Source organism: Pituophis catenifer, unplaced genomic scaffold (assembly GCF_029215685.1).
Source record: "Pituophis catenifer annectens isolate HBS135680 unplaced genomic scaffold, rPitCat1.0.hap2 SCAF_3, whole genome shotgun sequence".
NCBI lineage: Eukaryota > Metazoa > Chordata > Lepidosauria > Squamata > Colubridae > Pituophis > Pituophis catenifer.
The window spans coordinates 171,894,991-171,915,923 of NW_027256883.1; the positions used below are offsets into that span (position 1 = coordinate 171,894,991).

Sequence of the window (20,933 nt, forward strand, 5' to 3'; positions counted from 1 at the left end):
CTGATCAAGTTCTTCAAAAGGCCTTTCAAAGCTCCTCCTGGGCGATTAAAGCTACCACTATGGCATCCTTCTTTAATCGGACAACGTTGCTTTGGTTGCGTCAGTTACAAGAAAAGCTAGCCCCCGGAGATACTCGTATCAAACAAGACCTGAATAAAATCGTAGCTGCCGTTCAATTTTCAGCTGACTCTACTCTGAACGCTGCCAGGTTTTCCGCGAAATCTCTGGCTTCGGCAGTCACGGCTCGGCGTTTGTTGTATCTCCGTCACTGGCAGGCAGATGCCAGACATAAGTGGCGATTGGCTTCGGTTCTCTTTAAGGGCACGAAGCTTTTCGGGGATGCCTTAGACCCTTTCCTCACAGAAACCAGGGACAAAAAGAAGGTCTTAGCTGCTGTTTTCCGGAGAGGAGCGCCCCGTTTCTCTCCTTACCCTTCTCGTTCCTACTCCAGAGGTGCGGGTGGGGGGTCCTCCTCTTCTTATCCCTTCCCCACATTTAGGAGAGATGGGTCTTTCAGCAGGCAGCGGGGTTCTTCCGATAGATCATTTAGAGGACGTCCCTTTAACCTAAAGAGGCCCTTTTGAGGGGGAGGAGGTCGTTTCTCCCGTCGCCGTCACTGATTGCCCTTTGGATCCTCCCATTGACGGTAGGTTGGGTCTCTTTACCGCTGTCTGGGAAGAATCCACCTCGGACAAGTGGGTCCACGCCACCTTAAAATCTGGGTTGGCCATTGAATTTATTGCCCCCCCCCCACACCTTTGTCTGCTGTCCGATTTCTCGTAATCCCGTCAAGAAATCCCTTATGAAATCCCTTATCGGTTCAGCATCTCCTGACTATCAGGGCTATCCAACCTGTGCCTCCTAGTCAGGAGGGTTCGGGATTCTATTCAAGGGTGCTTCTAGTCCCTAAATCATCGGGGGGGTGGCGTCCCATTCTGGACCTCAAACGTTTAAACAGATACGTTGTGTACCGAAAATTTAAAATGCAATCATTAAAATCTATTCTGGACGGTGTTCGGAGGGGCGATCTCCTCTCTTCCATTGACCTAACCGAGGCCTACCTTCATATTCCTATCCTCCCTTCCCATAGACGGTTTTTGAGGTTTTGTTATGACGGAGCCCACTACCAATATAGGGCCCTCCCATTTGGCCTTTCTTCGGCCCCCCGCACCTTTACGAAGGTGTTGGCCGCCTTGGCGGCTCAGCTCCGTCTCCGTTCTGTCCGCCTCCTGTGTTATTTAGATGATATTCTGTTGTTGTCCCCTTCTGTACAGCAAGCTGCTTTAGATATTCGTCTGACGGTTGAGACGCTGGCGGCTCATGGCTTCTCCGTTAATTTGGAGAAGAGCCACCTCTCTCCCTCCACTAGATTAGTGCACTTGGGTGCCCTGATTGACTCTGTTCAGGGCAAAGTTTTTCTCTCTCCCGACAGACAAGCTAGTCTGAGGCAGTTGATCTCCCGGGTTAAGGGGAGTCGGGTGGTTTCCCCCTATGTCTTGTCTCAACTCTTAGGTAAGATGATATCGGCGATAGCTATTGTTCCCTGGGCTCAACTTCACGCCAGGGAACTCCAATGGTTTCTCTTGCCCTTGCAGAAGGCTGGCAGAGGCACTTCATCGAAGCCGATCCCTCTTCTTCCTGCGGTACGACGATCCCTTCGGTGGTGGCGCTCCCCCGCTCTCTCGGCAGGTTGCTTCTTCCTCGAGCCCACGAGAGTGGTGGTGACGACAGATGCCAGTCTCCTGGGCTGGGGAGCCCATTGCCAAGGTCAACTGGCTCAAGGGACATGGTCTCCCTCGGAAGCTCGACATCCCATCAATTGGCTGGAACTGAAGGCTGTCCTCCTAGCTCTAAAGTCGTTCCGCAGTCTGGTCTCAGGAGCTCATGTCCTCGTCCTCACGGACAACGTCGCCGCAAAGGCTCATTTGAACAAACTGGGGGGCACCAGATTGAAGTCTCTTCTGACCCTGGCAGTCGCGTTGGGGATCTGGTCAGAGCGCCACCTGTGTTCCCTTCGGGCGGAACACATCTCCGGAGTTCAGAATGTTCAAGCGGACTGGTTGAGTCGCCGTCAGATAGACAATGCGGAATGGCGTCTTCTTCCGCTCCTCTTCCAGGAGCTGTCTCTTCGCTTCGGCCGTCCTGTGATTGACCTGTTCGCGACTCACGAGAACTCCCAACTTCCGCTGTTCTTCTCGCGATACCCACATCCTCGAGCAGCCGGCGTCGACGCTCTTCGAACTCCATGGCCATTGGGCCTTCTGTACGCATTTCCCCCGACGGCCCTCCTTCCCAGGGTCATACGCAAGATTCTATCCGAGCGAGCAGAAGTGATCCTTGTGGCACCTCATTGGCCTCGGAGACCCTGGTTTGCGGACCTCGTGTCCCTATCGGTGACCCCATCGTGGCACATTCCTCTCTCGGACAATATTCTCTCGCAAGGCGCCCTGAGGCACCCAGACCCGGCCTGGCTCAATCTAACCGTTTGGAGGTTGAGCGGTGCACTTTGAGGGAAGTACAAGTTCCGGCAGATGTTGTGCATACCTTGCTATCCTCCCGACGGCCTTCTACGGAACGCATTTACTCTGCCACCTGGCGGAGTTTCTACAACTGGTGTAGTCAGGTGGGTGTCTCGCCTCTACAACCTTCTATTATTCATATTCTGATGTTTTTGCAGAAAGGCCTTTCACAAGGTCTCTCTCCCAACACTCTCCGCCGACACATTGCAGCTTTATCTTCAGTACTTACCTGCGGCTCCTTGTCGTCTCTGGCTCACCACCCTTTGATCCGGCGTTTTCTCCGAGGAGCAAAGAACTTGTGCCCTCCTGTTCTGCATCGCTACCCGACCTGGGATCTTCCTCTGGTCTTCCAGTCTCTCACAAGTCCTCCATACGAACCTCTTCGGACTACCAGTCTCAGACTTCTCACCTGCAAGGTTGCCTTCCTAGTGGCCATCACTTCGGCTCGCCGCATATCTGAGCTCGCCGCTTTGTCCACTCATGCGGACCTTTGTGTTTTCCACGCAGACCGAGTGGTTCTCCGTTTGGACCCGACATTCGTGCCGAAGGTCAATTCCGTCTTTCATCGTGCCCAGGAGCTTGTCCTGCCAAATTTCTGCCCCCGGCCTTCTCAGCCCCGGGAACGTCGTTGGCACTCCCTTGATGTCCGGCGGGCACTGCGAATTTATCTAAAGAGGACAGCCCCTTTCCGTCGTTCGGAGTCGCTTTTTGTTTCCTTCTTACCTACATCTCAAGGCAGTAAGGTCTCATCTTCAACTATCGGTCGTTGGATTCGCCAGACTATTGCCACAGCCTATGACGTTAGAGCCCTTCCGCGTCCTTCAGGTTTGACAGCTCACTCCACCCGAAGCGCAGCTACGACGGCGGCTTGGGCTACACAGGCTCCCTTGCTGGAAATTTGTAGGGCAGCCACGTGGACTTCTCCTAGCCCTTTCATCCAACACTACAAACTCGACCAGTTTGCATCGGCCGAAGCCTCATTTGGTCGCCGGGTTCTACAACAGGTGGTTGCCGGAGAGGACAATGCGGTCCAGCGTGATCCCCCCCTGACTTCGGGACAGTGAACTTGGGTATGTCCCACACTGGCTGCTGTCTCCACTCTCAATGGAGAAGGATCGTTGGTCTTACCTGATACGTTCCTTCTCGTTGAGTGGAGACAGCAGCCAGACCCTTCCCCTTTTTTTTTTCTTTAAGCTGGACTCGGCATGTTTCTGTATTTCTGTCTTGGTTTCTTCTTTGTCCCACACACCGAGTCTGTCTTCCAGTCTTCGCCAAAGCTGGCCTGCCCGGCAACAGAGGCGGGACTAAGAATAATTGGCAGGCTCAGTCCTTCTAGCTGATTGGATAGGCACTACCCACACTGGCTGCTGTCTCCACTCAACGAGAAGGAACGTATCAGCTAAGACCAACGATCCTTTTCATTTTAAAACATTGATCAGTTCCATTTTAAAGGGGCAGAAGTGTTGGGTTCTGAATATTTTTCAAAGTTGCATGACAGTGGCTACAGTCAGATGATCGTAGTGTCTTAGATTAGAAATCAGCAATAAGTTTAAGTTTTTCTTTGTGGGTGAGGAAAGAATGAGAAAACACTATCTTTCTAGTGAGGTGTGAATCTTAATTTGTTGCTTTCCCAAAATGGAGCACAGTGTAATTTATTTATTTTTTTCTCAGGCCACATTTACTTATAAACCAGCATCAGATTTATGCATTATTTGGAAGCAAAATGTTTGGAAAAATAGGAGTCCATTGTGGGCTTTTAAAAATATCTTCCTAAAATGACCTAATAGTTTAGGGTTCAGAATATCACTTTCAATTTAAATTGGCTCCAGGCAGGCAATAAGGCAATTGCCTTATTATCAGGTGGTTATTTATTTTAATGGAGTCTTGACTGACAGCAGGGAGTAAGCCACTGAACTGTGAACATATCAATGCTGAAAGGTGCTCCAATCACTGCTTTAACATACTGTTTCCTGAATCTCTTAGGGAAGTGCAGATTACTTTAGTGTTCGTTTATCCTTATCTTGAGAGTTGTTTTAATTTGTATTACACAACATACAAATTTTGTTTATTTTATTCAAAATGTGTTTCTACTGCCTTTTAAAAACCTAATTGCTCTGATATTTGACAATTTGCTCTTTAAAGCAGTGGGGTTAACCCTATTTATTTAAAGTTTGAAAAGCCATTACCTGTAATTCTGTAATTAATCAGTTCACTGAAATATAAAACATTTAAACTAATACTGAATAAGGAATACACACATCAAAATGTCAATATTGTAGATACTTAGATACCTCTGGTATTTAATGAACTCTATGTCAGCTAAGAAAATTAAGGAGTTTCCACTGAACGCTTTTCAAGAACACTTTACTTGAATAGGGCATAAACCTTTTATGTTCTTTTGAAATTCACATAACTTTTTCATACATATTGTAAGAAGAAAAAAACTGTAACCTTGAAGTTCAGGAAATATTTGAAATTTCAAATATTTAAAGTGAGTCATATGAAATTTGTTCTTATAACCAATCCAGTTTTATGGGGCCCTTTAGAGATGGTCTCAGATGGTCACCACAATATAGATTTGTATATTATAGTTAAGGTGTAGGCTTAAATCTAGGGACATCCAGGTTTAAGTCCACTTTCAGTTTGCTCATGCTTTTTGAGTTATAGGTTTGTTGTTGTGAAGCTGCCTTGAGCTCTTAGAAGAAAGTCAGTATATAAATGGGTGCATGCAAAGTATAATCCAAATTGTTAGGTTCAGCTTGTAGCTTACTCCTAACTTGTTGGTCAGGCAATATATCTGTTTCTTTAAGAAAACAACTGAGCCACGTAATCAGGGTTTGCTGAACCCTGTAATTAGGCTACAGTGCATAAATAGCGCAGAGAAGCGTTCTTTGATTCCTGATTGTTCCTGTTCCTGTTGCTTCCTGCGTCTTTCTGCTGATTGGTGTTAGACTGGATTGTTATATGGTACTGTATACCGAGAGTTACTAAAGTCTGTTTGCTTTGGTAAGGGAAGATACTTACTGGACTGATATTACTGTTTATGACCTTGGACTGTTTTACCTACACCGAGACTGCTTATTATCTTGTATATAAAGTATTTTTCTCACACGAGCTGCACGTTTATCTCCTTCCCTGTGTGTTTCTGCTCTGCTCGTTGCACAAGCAACAAATACTTTTTACACACACCCTAACACAAATACTGTAGATCTTCAAGATCTTATCAAGGATTAAAATGATTGAGAAAAACCCTAGAAACAAATCCCTGGAGCTTACTACTGTGCAAAATATGTTGGGTGAGACAACTCTAGCCGCCACTTGATGCTTCTCTCGTGATCTGAGTTGGCATATCTGTTCATAAGGAATGACAAGCTGGATTCTCTGGTGACTTTGTCGTCATATAGCATAACATTTTGTTTGTAAATAATTATCTTATGTAATATAATATAGGTGTTAAGTTGTTAAGACTAAGAAAAATCATTTGAACAAACACTGAACAATTTTAATCCTGTCACTGTTTCTCAATTTAACAAGATTGTTGTTGAAAGGATAAAATAAAATAAAACCCTCATGTATATCTCTTCACCTCTGGAAAAAAAAATGGGAATAAACTAAGTAAAATGGGACCAGTTTAGTACTTGATAGAAGGCCACCTGAAATAACCAGAGTTGCAGGTGAGATTTGGGGGGGGGGAGGGGGGTGTTAAACTTTTTTTGTGGGGAAAGCAGTGGCAATCTATGTTGCTGCCAAGAAAATTTCATTGCCGTGTCCACATTATCATCAGAAGTCACATTTTATTCAAATGATAATTTACTTTAATTGTATTAAAAGAGGTGGAGTCGTGGGTTTAGGTATTTGTGTAAATTGTTCACATAGCAAAATTAGGAAGTTGTTATTTAATACTGACAAATATACTGTGTTAACTCTACATGTAGAGGTTGTGTCAGCTTCTTTTCACTAGGGGATTAATTGAAATTTCAGTTTGACCAGTGGGGTCTAAAAGTATGTATGTGTGTATTAAATCAATTTATATGGTGGTGGATTTCACAAATTTGACTCTGGGAAGCTAACAACATGTTAAAAATAGTAAGGTAAAAGCATACAATGGTTGCCAAGGATAAACCTAAACAAAGCAATTGAGGAAAAATCTGTCAACAAGCTATCTAACCTCACATCTCCCAGGAATTGGAACATATCCAAATCTTCAGCGCTTTACAAATTCAGATGTGGTGTTAATGTATGCATATTTCATGTTCACACTCATTTTTTTAGTTTTCTCAATTATAGCAACATTTACAATTTAAAGTATTGGCTTTAGTTTTTAAAGCTCTACATATCTTAAAGACCTTATTCTCTACATATAACACAACTGCCAAATATATTTGCCTTAGTTATGGTGCTGAATATTCCATATTTATCAGAAATTGATGGAAACTATAGACAACATTTCTCTGTGATGGACCTCATTTCTGGAATTGCCTCCCCCAGACATCCTTTGATAAATTGTTAAAATGAAGATATTTCCCATATTAACTATTTCATTAACTGTTGAAGTAATATTGTCCATTACAGTAAAGGTGCCTGAGGTTATTATATTCATAATTGATTTCTCTTTTCTTGTAATTTGTTCTTTTATGTTTTTATTGTTATATATCTATTTGAGCAGCAGGTTTTGGCAATGTACAAATATAATAAGTAAACAAAATCACTTGTGTCCATTTATGTTACTTGTTAACAATATCATCTCACAAATTACACAAAATGCAAAGAGAAGGCAGATCCAGCAGCAGCCGCAGGAGCTCACTACTTTCACCAAAATGACAAAAATCACACTGGAAGCTCTGTGCCTTTGGAGTATCAGGGCAACCTCATATTTATAGGCAGCATATCTTTAATTATTGAATAGCAACTACAGTTTATGTTCTTCCAGAAACAATTGAGTGCTAATTGAATGCTGGGCTAGATAAATGTTCAATGATCTGAGAGGGTTTTTAGTCTCAAGTATCCATGTGATAAATATTACAAGGATTATATATAGTTTCTTTTAAATCATTGTACATTTCATTTAGATTACATGGGACTCTTTTTTTAAAAAAAAAGGAATTCAGTCAGCATACAAATAACTTTGCTTCATTATTAATGGGGTTACACCTGTATACTTTACCATTCTTAGTCTGACTATACTATTAATCCTATTTTAAAAGACAGAATGAGGCAGAGAAAAGAGTAGAATATGAAATCATTCAACAAAGGAGAGAAATTAAGGTTACTTGTGTTGATTGGTTCTTACATGAAGCAACACTGCCATCTCTGATCTGATCCATGAAGATTTGCTTACACTACTTTGCCATCAATGGATCTCTGATTGAAAAAAATTAGTTATATTGGTTTTAGTTATTTAGCAGCAAACACGGTGGTTGATTTGTTCCAAATTATTTCTCACATAATAGTTTTCAAATGGCAGAATGTTGACTTTTTTGAGTCTTTCTGATTCCTTGGTTTATTGCTCTCAAATATTTGAGAAATAAATTTTAATTCTTCAAAGATATTTTTCTTTCTTTCTTCTTTTAGAAATTGAAGGAATATCTGGAAGGGAGGAATCTCATCACCAAGCTCCAGGCCAAGCATGACCTCCTCCAGAAGACTTTGGGAGAAAGTAAGCATGAGAATTGCTTGTCACTGTGTCAGCCCAGCCTTTGTAATTACTAAATTAGGCAGCTGACTGAGCATAACAATCTTGGATTATCAATGCTAAGTGGACAAAGTCATGTTTTATGGATTTATTATTCCATCCCTGCAGTGCTGCTTAAATAATGGCAAAAGGGAAGTGCTTAATGAGCCAATAATGTGCAACATCTATTTGTTTAAGTGAAACCATTTTCTCTCCACTTCCCTCCTATTTCAGCATATCTGCAGAATCAAATTAGGTTAATTCTTGCAATTAATCTTTTTTTTTCTCATGGTGTGCAAATATTCTATCATTAGGGAAGCACTTTTGTTGTTGAACTAGGTTGCTTCCCATGTCTGTATGGATTTTTTAGTCACACAGGAAAACTAGGTGTTTTCAAGTAGAATTAAGAAGTACTTTGGCATGCATATAGCCTATTGGCACTTTAATAAAATGAATGGATTACCAGTGGTTATTGCTGGAATTAATTGTCTGGTGCCAGTGACCGAATCAAATATTCCATTTCATAATCTGAGAAGAGCAAGGATAGAGAATCTAAATAAGTTGGCAGAATAGCTTTCACATTTAATTTAACTGCAAGAATCAACTCCAAACAATAAAGTAGCTCCTCATATTGATCTGGTTCCACTTACAGTATTGAAGTCTTTGGAGAGAAAATGTAAATCACAAAAAAATTTCTAACCTGTAACAAACCAATGTTTTGCAGAACTTTCTTTGATTCTTATAAAATCTTTTCCTGAGCCATATGGCTATCCCCTGGCCAAGAATAGGCAGCTTTGAGTATATATTTTACATTTGGGTAATAATTATAGAAACTTGACATTTTTATTCCTTTAGACTGTGAAGTAGTCTAGGAGAAGTAATGCAAATGACTTGGAAAAGACTCTGTGACCTGAATACACAAATTATTGAATGAAATTATTTGTTATTTTTAACCAAAAACCTAACAAACCTTTGTTCTTCTTCTTCCCATTGGAAGTCAAATGAAGCAGTATACTTTTTTTTTTTTTTTAGATTTTTCACTTAGGGAATTATTCAGCTATCATGTAAAGTAAAACAAGCCAGAAAGGTTATTGCCTTTGAGCATTTTCCCTCCCTTTGAGTACCACCATATAATACTCAAGCTGACCCTGTGACAAACCACATTCTTGAATCATTGCTGATTTCTGCATTGTGGCATACTGCTTCTCTTAACCTGCTTGCCCCTTTAACTGACTCCCTGCTGGGGAGCATCAGAAACACTGAAGGTATTTTTTACCTGATTTCATAAAATCAGAAAACCTCCTTTTTCTGGTACTTAGTGAAGCTTTTGTGAATTCACATTGCTCATAAAGATCCCACTCCGGAATCTAAGCTATTTTAAAAGAGATAAATGCAAATATCTGGGTGGGCAAGAATGTTAGAAGAATACATTGCTTTCTAATCCGAAGCAAAATGCTATAAATCAAAGTGGGTTTAGATGTTAATCTTAATAAATGTGGTCGGACCAGATCAAAATGTAATCTTAATCAATGTTGTCGGACCAGAAACCACTTGCTTGAAATCTTTGGCATTGTTTCTTTGTTAGCGATTGCTCGGCAGACTGCAAAATATGACTGGTTATCTAGCTTTGGGGCAAAACAGTATTGATTTGTTTTCTCTGTCCCATTCTATTTCCGACTTGTAAATTATTTCACTCTGGACATGGCAGGTTCCATTAATAGAAAATACCAGCAGTTTTTTTGGTACAGAATAATTACTTCCTCTTTTACCTGCATTTGTTAATTTAATACTAAAGCCTTTTGACGTTGTTAAAGCCATGTAGTTATATACATATTAATATTCTGTAATGGAAATGGGGCAGATGGCAAGAAACTGTAGTTTAGTATAATGTTATTATAAAATATGAACTGCTTTGAATAATTAAGTTTTTCTGCTAGGAGTGGGAAAGTGATTGTTTAAAATGTGTTATTTATTGTCCATGATTAACAATCAGCTGTCTTTGATTCATTTCATTTCTGATCTTGGGGAAAAACTATAGATGATATAAATCAATACCATTGCAATAGAGAAAGCTATCTTAGTTTTGTTATCTGTCAAATAACATGTGTCTTCTCTATTACTGTAAGTTGAGATCCTTTTAAATATTGCACATAATTTCCCAGGCATTGCAGTTTGGTTTCTTTTTCCTCATTTGAAATATTTGTGGATTTAAAAATAAATAAATAAAAAGACAGGAAATAATAAAACCATGGATTTCTGAACTAGCTAGTGTGCTAGTGCCTTGTAGAGCAACCACCAGATCTCCAGAGGTATGGCGTGAAAGATCAGTTAATCCACAGCCAGCGTGACTGGATTGGACAGAACTTTCCATGCTAATAAATCTAAAAATGTTGTGCACATTTTCTGAATGATTTCTGAAAAATAGTAATCTCTTGCTGAGAAAGAGAAAGAAATGTCATACTTTCTGCCATGCCTTCTTATTATACACTTTAACAATTCTAGCAGGTACAGCAAGTCAGTGTCTAAAGAGCAAGGCAAGTCCTCAGGCAGCTAAGAACTTGTTTTGTGCATTTCCTGATCTAGTAATAGAGAATATTAGTAGATCAGGGTTGAACTTTTGAAATTCTGATGTTCTCTGAGCTTTCATTATTGCTGTCTTTCATTATTCAACTAGGTAACATAAGTATGAGTAGGGGTCAGGTTTGCTGCCTATTTATATGTAATAATTTACCATGTCTCCATTAAGACTAGTAGAGCAAGCTCAGAGCACCAATCATATTTCATGATTTGCTGTTGATCATCTTGATCCAAATGCCTGCTAGGAAGGGTAAATAGCCGCTGTGTGTCTTCCTTCCTCCCATAATAGTTTCTTCCAGTTCCCTTTCAAATTTTTTCACGTGCCTTCTTCTCCTGCAAAATTTCTCCCCCGTTTAAAAACATAATTTGTTTTCATTTTTCTCATCACAGGTCAAAGGACTGACTGCTCTCTTGCAAGGTAGGTGTGGCAGCAAGCAGCTTCCTTGTTTGAGTAACTTCCAACTGGCAAAACAAGAGTTTCCTGCAAACCAAATGTTAACTAATTCATCTCCAAACAATCATTGCTTTGATGGCATCACAGGTTTTCAATGCTCTTTCATAAAATGTTCATGGAAATGTTGGTTTCGTTTAGAAATCTTTGGGGCAGTCCCCCCAAAAAACATAATGTTAGGAGATAGGCCATTTGTAAACTAAAATATTCATCAGAAACAAAAGTATTGGCTGTGGTACACAGTGAAAAATTTTTGTCATGCAGTTTATTCCCTTTGGTGTGCATTGGGGAATTTGGATCCAGTGGAATTTTGAAGGATTACAACTAGATCATTACAGAGATTTGCATAGTATTGATCATATCATTTGACTGTCAATCTAAAGGCAGAAGGAGCTATTACATTTGATAATGGCTTTACACTAGCAGTGGATACCTCTGTCCAATTGTCCACCTAGCCACAAAAGATTGTGACAGTTGTATAAGTATTTTGAGGCCATAATACCATTTGCTTCCTCACCTTTGCTCCAGAACTTTTTTGCTGGTAGAAAATGGGACATATAGGTAAAAGATGAAGTCCTTTTCAGATTGATCTAGACGTGTAACAGATATGTCTGTACATTTTCTTGTCAAAGATATAGAAGTGGTATGCGGTAGCCTTTCTCAGAAGGAAACATGGGTACAGAATTCCAATTTAAATGAAAAGCAAATTTTAACTTGGAAGAGTCCCACATTAAGCCTGCCATCATGTTCCAATTACCAAATGCATTTGAGAAAGAAAAAGAGATGCAGATTAATAACATTTTACTGTGCTGCATTTTTTTAACTGGTTGAGTTCTCATGCTAAGCCATGAACCTTATAAACCATAATGGTTGATTGGTTTGATTCTAGTTTAGCTCATTGTGAACCTAGTCCATAGTTTGATTATTTAGCCAATAATATATCATAGGTTCTCTAGATTTTCTCAGGCAGCACTGTGCTCTCCTAGATTCATCTCTACCCGGTAGGATAAAAAGCCCTGAAAAAAATATTGAAGTGCTTTTGATTGCCTAACAGAGGAGGGGAGAGATCAATCATACAGAGGTTTTCTTCCATTTTGCCCCACTGACCCCATCTGGTCTGACAGAGAATTGGATTAAATCAGTGAAGAGAATAAACGTTTTGTTATAACTGGGCCTGACATCAATCATTCTATCATAAATGTCACTGCAGATGTGGAAATAATAATTGAAAAAAATGACTTTTTATAGGTCTTCTGTGGAATGTTACAAATCTCCAAATTGCCATTGTTGTAGGCCTAGAAGCAAAGATGTATGTCCATATGGTACATGTTTGTATTTTTTTTTAAAAAAAAGGTTAGCTGTTCTGGAATAATTACTTTGATTTATATATCCCTGTGGAAAGAAAGATAAGATATAAATCAAGTAAATAAATAAAATAAAAAAATCAAGCTCAGCTGATAGTTCTTAATTGGGAACTGACACTTGCAGTAATGAAATACGATTCATTGTGGTACAGTATTAAATATAATGGTAGTATTGAGATCAACATTTGAAAATACCTTAAATTGCCTGTGAGAGGAACCTGCATCACCACCATTTTCATTTAATTATTATTAATAATAATTCAACTATTATTATGACTGTATTGGAATTCCATTACTATTCCAATCATGATGATGATGATGATGATTTATGTACCATTCAACACCAGCAACTTATGACTTACAATTATCAAAACATCTAAAAACAAAGAAGAATAGGAAAACACAGATAAAAACAGCACAATACAGAAGAACAACAGAGAAAGCATCTGGATTCTTTCTTGATTCTTGATTATTTTTAAAAATACCACAAAATTAAAAGTATGTTTCTTAAGCACAGGAAAGGTTGCTTTTCTTTCAAATTCATCATCCATCTGTTTTGGCAAGGAGTTGAATTAAATAGGACTTTTCCCAGTAACCTTTATTTACAGCAATTCATTTGTCAGAACGGGAATAACTAAAGTGGAAGCAAAAGCAGGGGGTAGTCTAGCAGAGCTGATTTCCAAAAAGATAAAATGGGGTGCTCCTTTTTGCTATTATTTATTTAATGATGCAGCCATTTGTATGCCACCCCCTCAGGATTCTAGGTGGATTACACTCATAAAGTAATAAAACCATACACTGAAATAACACTGTAAACAACACATCAGCCAGTTTGACCTATCACCAGCTGCTTCCATTACTTTCAAATTGAGTTGAACATGCACAGCTGAAATCAGATTTTAGTTATACAATCAAGGAACAATGAGCAAGATGACAAATAAATGGCAGGCTGATGGTTCATGTCTAGCCAAATTAACTCAGTAGTATATTGCTACCATGCTCCATATTTGTCATTTCAAGTTCCCCAGTTTTAAGAGAAAGTTGTTAACATTTTTAAAGAATCCATTTATATTATCTGTTTGAGATGAAGTCTGTTGACTACTAATTCTTGCCAAGTGTTGCCTTCTACCAATGGTGCAAAGCTATAGGAAAATTGTTTTATTTAAAGGAGAGTTTGGAAAAACTTCTGGTTGAATCTGAATAGATGGCTTCTGCCAGCCAGCATAGACCATTCTAAGCTAGATGGATCAATATTCTGAATTGTGTTGGAAGAACAGGGTCCTTCGTGTTTTCTGTGTTTGTTATTCTGACTGAGTTCCCACTTTCCACTAGACCAGGAGTGTCAAACTTGATTTAATTGAAGGCCGCATGAGGGTTGTTTTTGACCTCAGGGGGGAGGAGTGGCCGTGACTAGGGTGGGCATGGCCAGCTCGACATCACTCATGTCTGGGGCTCCTGTGGTGGCCTGAGCGCTCTGCCAGAGAAAATGGGCTCCCCAGCTCCATTTTCAACTGCGATGGCCTCCTACAACTCTCTGCCAGCGAAAACGGAGCTCCATATTCCACGGGCCAATCCTTCGCTCTTTCCAGGGTGGCCCCGCAGGCCAGATCTAAGCACCCCACAGGCCGGATCTGGCCCCTGGGCCTTGAGTTTGACACCCCCGCACTAGACCATGATATTTAAAGCATAGTTTGTTTGGCAACCCAGGCTCACACAGGAAGTTAAGACCAAAGCAAATCAATCATATTCTGGCTAACCATAATAAATAAACTATCATTTATGTTATCTCACACCCTAATGACACTTTCTATTGAAGTCTCAAAGAGGAGACTAAGAAGAAGACAAGATTTAATCCTTACATTTTTGTCCATCCCTGCCAATCTTCTTTATCAAAATTACTGTTTATCTGACAACATAAACAGCAGGGAAGCAGCTTCTGTTAACTGTTGCTTTCAGTTAATGGATAATATGGAAAAGTGAGCATAACTCCTGGGTTTCTAAGTAAACTTCATGAAAAACAACTGGGCATCAAATTATAGTTGCAAGCATCTATTTGTCCATTGTAGGTGCAAATAAGAATATAATAGTATATACATATAGGCAGTAATTAAGATCAATCATTTTTTTGTGTGTCATTCGCCACTGATTTGGGACAATAACATCAGGTTAACTATTTATTGTTAACCATTATGGATCTGTTGTCAGAATAACAAAATTGGATGTAAATATGTAAGATTTTAAAATGTGTGCATTGTATTTATATACTAAAGTTGATAGGACACCAGAGCAGGAAACAAACAGAAGAAGGAAATGGAAATGGAAAACTATCTTATTGTTTTAACAGACTACTGCTCTGTATCAGTGGCCCCCAATCTTTTGGGCGGCAGGACTGGTTCTGTGGAGAGAGATTTTTTTGTAGACCAGAGGTGGGTGGTTTCATGTGCTGCCTGCATCCTGCAGATTGGGCTTGTTTGTATGTCCTGGTTTCTGGCATGCCATGGACTGGTTCTGATCCACAGACCGAGGGTTGGGGACTCCTGTTCCATATTATGTAGAGATGTATACTTCAGCTAAGTAGTGACTATGTCTGTGATGGAAAAATTACTACCTGAAATTATAATTGCTATATACAACAAATACTAGTATTAATTGCTATCTCATCCAAAAATTTGTATGGAGTGAGTGTGTCATGTACTCCAATTTTTTTTTCCTTCAGAGTTATTTTAGAAGTCATAAGTCAGTCTAGAGACAACTCTGTTTTCCCATAGGAAAGATTTCAATCACATCAGTTCAAGGTGTAGTTCCACAGGTCCTCAGGAGAGCCATCCAAATGATTAAATTGAAGTGCCTTGGATCTGTAGATAAATTATAAAGACAAACTAAACTTCTGTGAGTCTTAAGGACTCCTGAGAAATATCATTAAGTTAGCCGCCACCATAGATACCCTGCATAAATCTTCTAGCTAACTTCTAATATCACTACATTTCTTGGTCATTGAAAACTGTGATCAGAGAAACCCATTAATCCTCTGCCTCAAGTGACATTCTCAGCAGATATGATGGTACTCCAGTATATTTAAAATGAGTGACAAGGTGTTCCACATGAGAACACCTAAACAAATGTTTTAATGGCCATTCTACTCTTTCTGAGTCTCCTAGTAATATATAAGAAATCACAAACATATTTATGACATGGTTTGTGTTTGTATTTGATGTTATTTCAATCGTATTGAAGCCGTGTTTTAATAAAGTGTCATTCAGTTTGAACTTATTCCAGAGAAAATAATTTGAATTTTCCTCACCCTTGTGGCTGTAAATTACCCAGCAGAGCACGCCTTTCTTAGCATGGTGCTGCCTTTAAATAATTTCTAAATGACATTACAGAAAGAAGGGGCTTTATAGTGATGCTCTCTAAGATTAGAAGTAAAAGGTTAAGTATAGCCTTCTGTTAGCAATAAGCCCTGCTGTGCCTGTTTGACCATTATAGTACTTTTATTTTAAATTAGATTTTAAAACTTGGAAGTAAATTAATGGAAATACTTCTTGTCTTTGATTCTTCTCTATTGCCACTTGCTGATGAGCTATTTATATTTCAAATAAATTGATACTTTGATTGTAAATGATTTATTTGAAACATGTTTTTGCTTTCTCTTCCTGTTCTCCCTCATCTGTTGATAATGGTTCATGTGAATTCTTGGATCAACAGCAGACGCAGTTCTACTATAAGAAAGCAGGTAAGAAATTTATTTAAATGACAATAAAATCACTCTATAGTTGTCGGCTGTTACTGAATGTTCTGTTGCTGTAAGTTGTTTCTGGACTCTGGTCTTTTTTGCAGCAGTATTTTGTGGGCTGTTTAAAAAGGAGCAGAGTCCAGAACATGGATAGCAATTGTTAATTAGTAATTCTTCTTTGCCTGGGTGAGATCACACATGAAATATTCTGTCTGGTTCTGGGCACTGTATCTCTGAAAGAATGATGACCAATTAGAGTAAGTTCAGCAGAACACAACCAAGATAGTGAAGGAAACCAAACCGAAAGAACAAGGATCTTATAAGAAGGACAACTAAGGTGAAATATGAAAGCAGTCTTCAAATATTGAAGAGTTGTCACACAGAAGATGATTTATTTTCCATTGCCATGGAGGATAGGGTCCGAAACATTGAGTTAAAACTGGAAGAAAGGTATTTCAGCATTTGCTGACTGTTTGAGCTATCAACAGTAGGCTGCCATATGTTATGACAAGTTGTCCTTACTAGAGTGCTTGAAGCAAAAACTCTTAATTGTTCCTACATTGCATAGCGGCCGAATTAAATAATCTCTATAGTACCTTCCAACTTTATTTTTCCTACCTAAGCAGGGGGTTGGACTAGAAGACTTCCAAGGTCCCATCCAACTCTGTTATTCTAAACTTTGCTGATTCTGTGATTTTATAGTAGAAGGTAAGAGGACCGTTGAAAATGTTTGAGAAAAACCAAGAAAATGGATAAGTGCAAAACTTAAAAGAGAGATATATAATCATCACCATATATTGCATAAATGCACAAGAGTTTAATTGGAGAGTAAGATGAAGAAAAAAACCAAAGCCAAATTTATTTTAACGTGATAGAATATATAGTACTATCAGAATATATCAAGAGTCTTTATATTTATTTTATTTATTTACTCATTTATTTAGAGCACTTATACCTTGTAGCTCAGTCAAAAATATCCATTGAAGTTTGCAGATCAATAATCCCTTCTCTAATATTTATAAACAAAAAAAGCTGCTACATAGAAGGTAAAAGGGACATTTGTCTCTTCTTCTGATACTGCCTAATGACATTTGTGAGGACAAGGCATAACTTGAAACTAGATTCCTGAGAAATCAACTAATGCTTACCCTATGTTAGAATTTACCTCACTTACAAATTATTAGCAGCAATATTGAAACCTGTTTTGAGATAAGGTTTCATCAGAATCACCAATATCACTTGGTGGAGAATAGCTCAGAATCTGTATTTTATACTGTTTTCCCTGCCTCCTCCTGTTCTCCAAGCTTTATTGGTGACCAGACATTTATGAATGAAGATCAGTTACCTTTTGGATGATCAGGGAACAATTTAGAGTGAATTGTCAATTTGAAGTAATATATCAACTGAATTGCATAGTACGTGAAAAGGACCATCCTGTGTTCAGTTGTTGCTGTGCATATAACATTGAATCTTAGAGGACCTGGAGGGAGGTGAATACTCAGACAAACTAAAGGCCCCTGCGAATTATCTGTTGATTCGTTTTGAGGCTAGAATTTGCTGAACTTCATTTGAGCCTATCATTTATCTATAGTGCTATAGTTGAATTTTTATTTTTTTGCATAGAACAAATAAATGTGTCTGTGAATGGATCCATACACATTGTTCCCTTATCTCTTCCTGCTTGGAATTTTTGAACTTGAAACTGTTGCCCTCTAATGGCTGGAATTTACCTGAGCAGTTTGTTCTTTTCCACTTTGGTTCACCTTTATAACTCACAACTTAACTGCTCCATTTCACTGTAATTGTGTGTTTCAGCACTACTGTCAGCACCTCTTGCATTATTTTCTGGTTTGTTAGGTAGGAGTGTGTGTGTGTGTGTGTGTGTGTGTGTGTGTGTGTATGTAGGGAGGCGGGAGGGAGATGTACTGTGGCCATAAGATAAATTCCAGTGTCTTTTTGTCCCTATCTGATGACTAATGGCATACTAATTTTAACATACTATTGGAAAAGCTACTAGGCTGTAAAATTGCATTCAGAAGAGCTGGTTTACAATGCTTATTAGCACAAAATATCTCTTATTTGAAGGGTTAAAAGGAAGCTATTCTGGTTCTTTGTCCCTGTGTGTACATATACAGCTGCTTTGCTTCACGGATGGTCACAGCAGAAGTGTTATCTGTACATACGCACATACACACACACATACACAAACCACTAAGGGCAATATTCAAAGCAGCATTGCTGATCCTTCCAGAGGAGGAACAGCTTTAATGCTGCATGCTGTCATGCTTTGCAAAAGACCTCTCGGCATGCTTTATAGAGCCCTAGAAGCTATAACATATGTTCACGGTAAAGTGAGAAATTGGGTTTCTTTTTCTTTTCCTCTTGAAGAACAGCTTTGATTTGAGGCTTCACTTGTAATTCGTTGTCATTAAATTATTAGCTTACAGTAAAACATATAGAAATCTTCATTTAATTTGTCCAGAAATTTATATTTTTCTATTCCCAAGTCAATTCTGTAATATAAGTAATGATAAGCAACTATTTGTCTTTTTTTGCCAACGACTGTACTAACAATTTATTTTAAAATAGCAAAATATCTATCAGTTTGAGAAAAACATAGGGGAGCTCTGTTCCAAAATGTGGATTCTATATTCTCTATCAGACTAAAGCAGACTAAAAATAATTGGAAAAGAAACCACTATTGAGACATATCTTTCCTGGGTTGATGACATCAGAGCTGTAAGACAATGATACATGGAAAGATCTTGGGATCCTGAGCAAAGAGATAACTATTAAAGGAGCTGACTATATCCTGAAATAGAAACAATATGTATTTAAATATCCTGACACAAAAAAGTTTCTTAAGGAAAAAAATCTTAAAATCCTGCCTTAATTTCATTTAGTAGTATCTTGCCGGGTTTTTTTCCTATAAAAGTATTCTTCTTTTGGGCGTTAATAGTCAGTAAACATCACTAACCATATATAAACACTGTGTCTATTCCCAGCTTCCCAGTATGTGTATTTATTGAATAATATCTTTTGCAATATGCTCACTGTATAGCAATCTTACATTTGGAAATAGATGTCCCTTGGTAGACTATTTCAAAGTATATGAAGTTCAGAAATTCATAGTTTCCTTCCTTCCTTCCTTCCTTCCTTCCTTCCTTCCTTCCTTCCTTCCTTCCTTCCTTCCTCCCTCCCTCCCTCCCTCCCTCCCTCCCTCCCTCCCTCCCTCCCTCCCTCTCTCATTTCTTTGTATTTATCTTTTTATGTTTTCATCACATTTTGTCCATTTTGTCATTCAGGATTCCAGCCACGCAATTCCTTTGGTGGTAGAGAGTTGTATACGTTTCATTAGCAGACATGGTAAGTGTGAAAAGGAAACAAAATCACAGGGTTTTACTTTATTGTTGAGGATTGTGACACAGTTTTAAGGTATTTATAAACAAATGTCAGAAAGATAGACAGTGTGCAGTGTTGTCACTTTTTTATTCATTACTTCCTCTGTTAAGTTTTAGGATTTTTTTGACTTAATGTCTCTGTCAAATGTAACTCAAAAATGCAGTTTGCAGTGGTTATGCCTGGGCCTTTCCCTTCTTTAGCCTTTGCTGGCTGATAAAATTGCTCATAATTAGACAGCATTTGACTGTTGAGCTAATTATCAGTGGATGGTTATTCTTGGCTTTTTTATATATATCTTCACTTTTCTGCTATGCAGCATATTAATCAGTAAATGTTTGTTTTTATGATTTTGCTAGTCACCTACAGTGGAAGAACATAGTAAAAATCAAACATTGGAGTCCTAGTGGACAACCATTTAAATATGAGCCAGCAGGGTGCAGGAGCTGCCAAAAAAGCCAACACAGTTCTAGGCTGCATTAACAGAGGGATAGAATCAAGATAACATGAAGTGTTAATACCACTTTATAATGCCTTGGTAAGGCCACACTTGGAATACCGCATCCAGTTTTGTTCGCCATGATATAAAAAAGATGTGGAGATTCTAGAAAGAGTACAGAGAAGACCAACAAAGATGATTAGGAGACTGGAGGCTAAAACATATAAAGAACGGTTGCTGGAATTGGGTATGTCAAGTTTAATGAAAATAAGGCTGGAGGTGACATGGTAGCATCTCATAATATCTCAGGTGTTGCCAACAAAGAAGAGGGAATCAAGCTATTCTCCAAAGCTGGACAAGAAGCAATAGATGGAAAATAATCAAGGAGAAAAGCAACCTAGAACTAAGGAGACATTTCCTGGCAGTTAGAACAATTAATCAGTGGAACAACTTACTTCCAGAAGTTGCGAATGCTCCAACACAGGAAATTTTTAAGAGGAGATTGGACAACCATTTGTCTGAAATGGTATAAGGTTTCCTGCCTAAGCAGGGGGTTGGACTAGAAGACCTCCAGGGTTCCTTCCAAGTCTGTTATTCTGTTCTGTTCTATTCTGTTCAAAGAAACATGCTTTGTTATGTTGTGTTTTGCCAACATACTTCAATTTTGCATCAAAGATTTTTTCAATGTTCTTATATCAAAAGTAATTTGTAATAATCAAGAAGTAATGTTACTTTGAGAGAAATGCCTCTTTGTCACTTAATGACATTTAAGAAACTCCT

General features: G+C 38.9%; 1 protein-coding gene across 1 annotated transcript in view; it reads left to right on the plus strand.

Annotated features, from left to right (window-relative positions):
• SRGAP2 (SLIT-ROBO Rho GTPase activating protein 2) overlaps positions 1-20,933 on the plus strand; it is a 212,878-nt gene that overhangs the window by 159,920 nt on the left and 32,025 nt on the right. The window contains exons 10-13 of the mRNA XM_070941550.1: positions 8,091-8,175; positions 11,158-11,185; positions 16,288-16,315; positions 19,621-19,681. Coding sequence (XP_070797651.1) covers positions 8,091-8,175; positions 11,158-11,185; positions 16,288-16,315; positions 19,621-19,681 — 202 coding nt within the window. The remainder of the gene's footprint in view (positions 1-8,090; positions 8,176-11,157; positions 11,186-16,287; positions 16,316-19,620; positions 19,682-20,933) is intronic.